This window comes from Corythoichthys intestinalis, chromosome 7, assembly GCF_030265065.1.
Source record: "Corythoichthys intestinalis isolate RoL2023-P3 chromosome 7, ASM3026506v1, whole genome shotgun sequence".
NCBI classification, from domain to species: domain Eukaryota; kingdom Metazoa; phylum Chordata; class Actinopteri; order Syngnathiformes; family Syngnathidae; genus Corythoichthys; species Corythoichthys intestinalis.
The window spans coordinates 54,596,698-54,604,448 of NC_080401.1; the positions used below are offsets into that span (position 1 = coordinate 54,596,698).

At 44.2% G+C, this 7,751-nt stretch overlaps 1 protein-coding gene across 2 annotated transcripts; it reads left to right on the forward strand.

The window, feature by feature from the left end:
• The first annotated feature begins 1,417 nt into the window (after positions 1 to 1,417).
• On the forward strand, positions 1,418 to 6,518 carry LOC130919226 (proteasome subunit beta type-11-like). 2 transcript variants are annotated; one of them, XM_057841761.1, is made up of 3 exons: positions 1,418 to 2,111; positions 2,417 to 2,699; positions 3,908 to 6,518. In XM_057841761.1, the coding sequence occupies exons 2-3, from the start codon at positions 2,601 to 2,603 to the stop codon at positions 4,706 to 4,708; spliced, it is 900 nt and encodes a 299-aa protein (XP_057697744.1). In that variant the 5' UTR covers positions 1,418 to 2,111; positions 2,417 to 2,600; the 3' UTR covers positions 4,709 to 6,518. The 2 variants fall into 2 exon arrangements, with proteins under 2 accessions (XP_057697744.1, XP_057697745.1); XM_057841762.1 differs by lacking the exon at positions 2,417 to 2,699.
• Positions 6,519 to 7,751: the final 1,233 nt, after the last annotated feature.

Sequence of the window (7,751 nt, forward strand, 5' to 3'; positions counted from 1 at the left end):
CAAGTTTGTGTACTTGCGTATATTTGCAGTACAAGTACGTGCACTAGTGTGTACTTGCACCACAAGTGCCTGTACTTGCACTACAAGTACGTGTACTTTCGTGTACCCGCACTACAAGTGCGTGTGCTTGCACTACAAGTGCGTGTACTTGCGTGCCCCTGCACTACAAGTGCGTGTACTTTTGTGCACTCGCACTACAAGTGCGTGTCCTTGCGTGCACTCGCACTATAAGTGCATGTACTTGCGCTCGCACTGCAAGTTTCTGTACTTGCGTATATTTGCAGTACAAGTACGTCCACTTGTGTGTACTCGCACTACAAGTGCGTGTCCTTGCACTACAAGTACGTGTCCTTGCGTGCACCCGCACTGCAAGTGCGTGTACTTGCACTACAAGTGCATGTACTTGCGTGCATTCGCACTGCAAGTTTGTGTACTTGCGTATATTTGCAGTACAAGTACGTGTACTTGCGTGTACTTGCACTACAAGCACGTGTATTTGCGTGTACTTGCACTACAAGCACGTGTATTTGCGTGTACTTGCACTACAAGCACGTGTATTTGCGTATAGTTGCACTACAAGTACGTGTACTTGCGTTTACTTACAGACAGTACAAGTATATGTACTTGCGTGTACTTGCACTACGTCTACTTGTTTCTACTTGCACTACAAGTACGTGTACCTCATTGCAAGTGTGTGTACTTGTGTGCACTCGCACTACAAGTACGTGTACTTGCGTATACTTGCAGACAGTACAAGTATATGTACTTGCGTGTACTTGCACTACAGGTACATCTACTTGTGTGTACTTGCACTACAAGTACGTGTACTTGCATTGCAAGTGTGTGTACTTGTGTGCACTTGCACTACAAGTGTGTGTACTTGCGCTACAAGTGCGTGAACTTGCAATACAAGTGTGTGTACTTGCATACACTTGCACAACAAGTATGTGTACTTGCACTACAAGTGTGTCAACTTCCACTACAAGTACAAGTACTTGCACTACAAATACTCCCCACGCAATTTCTTCAGAAATTGCATTTTCATATTCTAATTGAAATGCAACATTGATATGATAACACAGCTTGATTCTCCATTGTGAAGCACTTATCCGGCAGCCTAAAAGGGAATGAAAGGGATTGTACGATTCAATATACAGTATTTTGATCCTGGTTGCAGTACCATTTTTGGCCACCAATCTCACATATTGCTACTATAGAATAATTCTGGCAATCCTGATTAACCTGAAACACGGTTTAGTCTGATTTGACTTCAAAAATAGACAAAAAAGGAAATCTGTTTTTCCATAGTGTATATAAATCTCTGGCTTCAACTGTAATATTGGCTTGTTGCAGGCAAATATCTCTCTCTGGGACCAATTGGAAGTCCGATTAAAATGTCCCATGCAGTCAAGGAAGATACATTTAGCAGCAGTAACATAAAATGTGCTGGCTTTAAGGCTAATTAAAAGCAGCCGTAATGTCGCTTCACGTCGATTCCAGCAGCTGGCAATGGCCCACACGTGAGCGCCAATGCAGCCCGTCAAGACCAGGCCAGTTTTCTGGTGTTGCGTGTTTCATGCCGCGCTTGTAATAGTACGCCTCACTTTTTTCTGGACCGACGCCGTCTTAGTCACCGTACTTGGGATTCTATCCGAGAACAAGCCACAGGAGAGACGCATCAAAAGCTGCAGAGTCTAACTTCATTTGATCCGTCCTCCGCCGACGACTCTCTGGCCTTCGCCTCGACGCGGCTTTGAAGAAATGTGATCTGAAAAAGGACCTGGGACTAATGACTCACGGGTTGCTGACTGTTTGGCTTCAAAGGAAGGAAGCGGTAAATGGTAAACATTGCTGATGCCTTGGGTATAAATTGCGGACGGTGTGCAGCTTGTGGAAAACGTGTCGGGGGTTTTAGCGGAGACAAACGGCGAGGGGTCAACAAAAAAAGGATCGAGAATCATGATGAAAATGATCAAGCGTTGACACAGGCTACAAATGCTTGTCGATGATGAGCAAACGACAGATGAAAGATCAGCAACAACAAAAGTTTGACTAAGGATTGACGACAACGGACCGATACAGATATTAAAAGAGCATCCACGATTAGGAAGGTAAATGGTCGTTACTACCTACGACTTGCACTTACACAGCAAGAATTTTGAGAAAAATCTATTTTACTGGTTAACCATTTAAGGGACAGTGGTCATCACTGAATGGTAAATGGTGTTATACTTATATAGCGCTTTTCCACCTTTGAAGTCGCTCAAAGCGCTTTACACTAAATAGACAGCTATTCAAAATTGTTGCTTAAGACCTTTGACATTCTGTTTAGCATGAGACTGTATTTAATATATATATTTTTACTTAAATGTAATTACCAATCATTATTGTATTTATCATTTCTTTTAATAACTAGAAACTAGAGGAATTCTGGAGGAATTACGATGGGAGCTTTGCTGTGCTAAGACCCGCCCAATTGAATTTGGGGCGATTTGGAGTTGATATTTTGACGGACATGGCCGTCAATGGCATCGACTTAGAGATGCGTCGATGGAATCAAAGTACATTGGCATTGACAGAATCGACATGCATAGCCATCAATGGCATCAACGTACATAGCCGACAATGCCACGGTGGTACATGGCTGTCAATTTCATCAACTTACTTGGGAGCCAGTTGATTTTCAATGGGCTGTAACGGTAAGTTTTGGTCAAAAATCACAACCACAAAGGTTTTTTATGCCATTGACATTGCAAGGGAAATTTTGGTCATTAGAAATGAATGAAATGACGTACATGGCAGTCAATGGCATGGACGTACTTGGCTGTCAAAAGCATGGACATACATGGCCGTCAAAGGCATCGACTTACTTGGGTGCCAGTAAAATGTCAATGGGCTGTAATGGTAAGTCTTGGTCAAAAATCACAACCGCACAGGTTTGTCTGCCATTGACATTGAAAGGGAAATTTTGGTCATTTGAAATGAATTAAATGACGTACATGGCAGTCAATGGCATGGACGTACATGGCTGTCAATGGCATAGACATACATGGCCGTTATTAGCATGGACATACACTGCCGTCAATTACATTGACATACATTGACATCAATGGCACGGCCATTGAAAATTAATGGGAAGTTTTGGCCAATAAAAAATTAATAGAAAGAAGTACATGACCGACAATAGCATCCTATTAGAAAATAATGGGAAAGTTTTTGGCAAATTTTGGGGCAACAGCTTTTATGCCCCTTACCTTCCTGAAAAATTTCAACTATGATTTATATGAATTGGATAAAAATTGTCGACCTAGATACACAAATACAAAAATTGTGAAACTCTTAACACATGCATATACTGTAGATTAAAAAAACAAAAACAAAAACCCTCCCCCCATGTCCCCTGACCCTCTACCAGAGGCCCAGGTGCTTGAGGGTCCTTCACAGGATCTTTGCTGTTCCTAGGACTGCTCTCTTCTGGACTGAGATGTCTGATGTTTCTCACAATCGTAATGGGAAACACCTCCCAAGGTGTCCAACATCATACTGTCCAGAAGAGTGCAGTCCTAGGAACAGCAAAGATACTGCGCAGGACCCTCAAAATCCCAGGACCCGAGCTTGAGATGAACAGTCACCCACCCTATTGTCATCATGTGCTAACTAGCGCAACGGTAGAAGGCTAGACATGATCATCTATTCTGGATCTGATGTCACAACCTGAATTGACGGAAAAAAGTGGGCGTTCCCTGATGCAGTTTTGGGTGAAATAACTATTCAATGGTGAAAGACCAGTGCAAGACACATTTGTTTTCTACAGTGCATTATAATAGTCATGTTCATTTGTTGACCTGCTCACCATTTAATAGATATTTAAGTTATCATGACTAATAGAATGTTATATTTTTCGCAGTGTACAATGGCGTTAGAAGACCTGTGCATGTCCTGGTATGGTAGAGATAAATCTCGGCCTACGAACTTGTTGGACTTGAACCTCCCATCTGCTGAGAGTTTTAAAGAAAATCCCAGCGAATCTGACTCAGTGAGGCATCCTCCGCCCTTTGCCATGACTCACGGCACCACCACGCTAGCGTTCACCTTCCAGGGCGGCGTGCTAGCAGCCGGGGACACCCGTTCCAGCTGCAACGGCCTGGTGGCCAGCCCTGACTCACACAAAGTGGGGCCCATACACAGCCACCTGGTGGGGACCAGCTCGGGCACGTCGGCTGACTGCACCCTCTGGAAGAGGATCTTGGCCAGAGAGCTTCGGCTGTATCACCTGCGTCACGGGCGCCGGGTGTCCACGTGCGGGGCTGCCAAGCTACTTTGGCACATGCTCCTACCTTTCAAAGGCACCGAGCTGTGTGTGGCCACCACCCTGTGCGGGTGGGATACGGGAGGTCCGGGTATCTTCTACGTGTGCAGCGACGGCACCCGGCTGCGAGGAACGCTGTTTTCAGTGGGTTCCGGGTCACCTTACGCCTACTCTGTTTTGGATCAAGCGGTGGAGTGGGGGATGACGACGGAGGAGGCCGTGCAGGTTGCAAGGGAGGCGGTGTACAGAGCCACCCACAGGGACGCCTACTCGGGAAATTGCGTGGACATCTACCACGTCACGGCCGCGGGGTGGACTCGCAGGAAGCGCGAGGACTTGAAGGAAGAATATTACAGAGAGAAAGCGAGGATGTCGATCACTTCTGAGGTGGAAAACTGAATTCTGATGCGAATCTTTTCTTGTATTTACTGTTTGTATCACTCTACCACGCCCAATATAAACTAAATAGAATTTATAGAATAGTTTAAGAAAAACAAGCTGAATATGTTTGATATTATGAACAGTTGGACTTGAAATGATTGGAATTTATAGCGCCAAGACAACGGGCAGATAAGGGCAGAACAGATACAGGACGCCTTCTGACCACGGAAGCCTAACGCGCGCATCATGCAGCTGACTGAGCAAAATTGACGCAGACAAACAGGTGGTAGGCAAGACATCTACAAGCCCACTTCTACACCACCAAATCCCGCAATCAGCTCTTCCGGACAGTCCAGAACAAATGGCGGGACATCTTGTCTTGCCCAAAAATCTGATACTGAGGAACCCGCCACTGAGAAGTGAACACTCAGCTCTCACATGGCGTTGAGGATGGCAAAATCCCAAATCTCGTTGCCCTGACAACAGTAATGCCCAAATCCTCTTGTCCAATCAATAACAGACAATAATCATAAACAGCACTCAAACACACCCTTCTTCTGGACCACAGCCCGCCTAACCAGAGCCTTTAAAAGACAATGTTTAACCAATCGTTGTCATTTCTCCCGGGAATCTTTTGTTCACTTGTGATATGGTGACCCTGGATCCAGTTTGCCTCCTCGCCTGGGTCTTTCTGTGCTGTATGATTGCTGACGATTTGGAATAAATTGACAACTTATGTTTCGAAGCAGGCGGCACGGTGGCTGAGTGGTTAGCACGTCTGCCTCACAGTTCTAAGATCAAGGGTTCAATCCCGGGCTTCGGCCTTCCTGTGTGGAGTTTGCATGTTCTCCCCGTGCCTGCGTGGGTTTCCTCCGGGAACTCCGGTTTCCTCCCACATCCCAAAAACACGCATGGTAGGCTGATAGAACACTCTAAATTGTCCGTAGGTATGAGTGTGTGCGTGAATGGTTGTATGTCTCCTTGTGCCCTGCAATTGGCTGGCAACCAGTTCAGGGTGTCCCCTGCCTACTGCCCCGAGTTAGCTGGGATAGGCTCCAGCACCTCCGCGACCCTCGTGAGGAAAAGCGGCAAGGAAAATGAATGAATGAATGAATGTTTCGAAGCCTTTTTTCCAGCTTTTAAAATGGAGTCAGTACAAGGGGTTAAGACTGTTTGGCCTTTTGGCCGGGTTGTCAGTGTTCCGCCGGCCCGGGTCATTGGAATTGCGCTAGAGCGGTTCCGGCGGTGTGGCTGGCGTAATTCTGGCAATCGGGCTAAAAGGTCAGATTCCTTCACTTCCAACCCATACCATACCACCATGGTATGGTATTGTATGGTATGGTGTGGTGTGGTATGGTATGGTAAAATAGAGTCAGTGCAAAGGATTAAGAATGTTTGGCCTTTTGGCCGGGTTGTCGGTTTTCCGCCGGCCCGGGTCATTGGAATTGTGCTAGCGAGGTTCTGGCAATCCGGCTAAAAGGTCATTTTCCTTCACTAGCAACCGTCCCACTTAAAATAGATTGGACGTCTAGTGCCGTCAATAGGACTGAAAGCGTTCACTTTTTGTGAACATTTTTTTTTTTTTTTTGAGAGAGATAGGAATATTATTTTTGTTGTACTTTCAGGAAATGATACTGTAGCGACTTAACTGTTCTGCCCAAATGCATGATGGGAAGGAAGTTGGGCAACCATGACTGTCAGTGGTGGCTGCAAATGGTATATGTTCTGCATTGTGTTCATTTAAGCGTGTTAAGAAAAAGATCTCCTGTCATTCTACTCCACATCGCTCGCCACAATAGATATGATTGTTGTGAAAGAGATGCTAAAGCTTTTGACAATAAATAATGCACCCCCAATGAATGCCTGTGTCCACTCCACTTGCTTGTCTCTGCCTCTTAACTCTCAATATACATAAAACGGCGCCATTGTAGTCTGTTTGCGGCAATGCATGAGTGGGTCGTTACGCGCATGCGTTAAATGTAGGGTTGGGCATCGAGCATTGATGGGAACCGGTTCTAACACTCCGATGCTCCCGGAATCATTCGAATTTTGAAATTTCGATTCATTGTTTTAATGCCCTGACTGCCGAGCGGAAAAAAATTGCTCGAGTTCAAAGAAAGATATTTATATACAAGTTCAAATTAGCCCTGTGAGAATTTAAATTCTTTAATTAATTTAATTTAAAAATTCGAGAAGACTTTAATATAAACTATGCAAATTTTTTTTAACCTGCATTTTTTTTACCTTGCCTCTTAAAAGAATCGGAATCGAGAATCGTTCGGAACCGGAATCGAAAAGTGGAATCGGAACCGGAATCGTTCAATTTCAAACGATGCCCAACCCTAGTTTAATGCGTTAAATATTTTAACGTGATTAATTAAAAAAACAAAAATTACCGCCCGTTAACGCGATAAATTTGGAAGCTCTAGTTAATAGGTAACATTTTATTTGACAGTGGCATTATAAGACTGTCATAAGACTTTCGTAATTATGACATGACACTATCATGGGCATTAATGAACGCTTATGACAGATGTCATCCGGCAAATTATGTCACTAACCCCATTTATGTACAGCTTGGATCTTTTAGATCCATTTAAAAGTGAGATAATTTGCCGGATAACACTAAAAGACATCTGTTATAAGCATTCATTAATGCTCATGGCAGTGTCATGTCATAATTATGACTGTCTAATGACAGTTTTATGGTGCCACTGTCAAATAAAGTGTTACCAAATGGCATAATTAGCAATTAATGAAAAAACTGGAAGAGTAACTGAAGAAATAATTAGCATAGAATATGAATTTTGATTGTTATTTATATCCGTAGCGCTGCAATGCATTCTAGGAGGCATGTTGGACAACAACAGTGTTAACAGCAGGTGGCAGCAGAGGTTGACTGTCTCCCCCAAGGGGGCAGCGATGGCCAAATGAAGCTTCTTAAAGCAATGAAGCTTTGCAGCCAATTCATGGTGGTTCATTTGTTCTTATGAAAGACACTTATAATGCAATTAGGACAGCTGTGGCTTATAGTCCAGTGCGGCTTATCTATGAACAAATG

Bases quoted from the DNA above. Each gene is read 5' to 3' on its own strand.
- LOC130919226 (XM_057841761.1), top strand. From the start codon at position 2,601: ATGGCATCAACGTACATAGCCGACAATGCCACGGTGGTACATGGCTGT. The intron at 2,700-3,907 runs GTAAGTTTTGGT...TATTTTTCGCAG, and splicing joins ATTTTCAATGGGCTGTAACG to TGTACAATGGCGTTAGAAGA.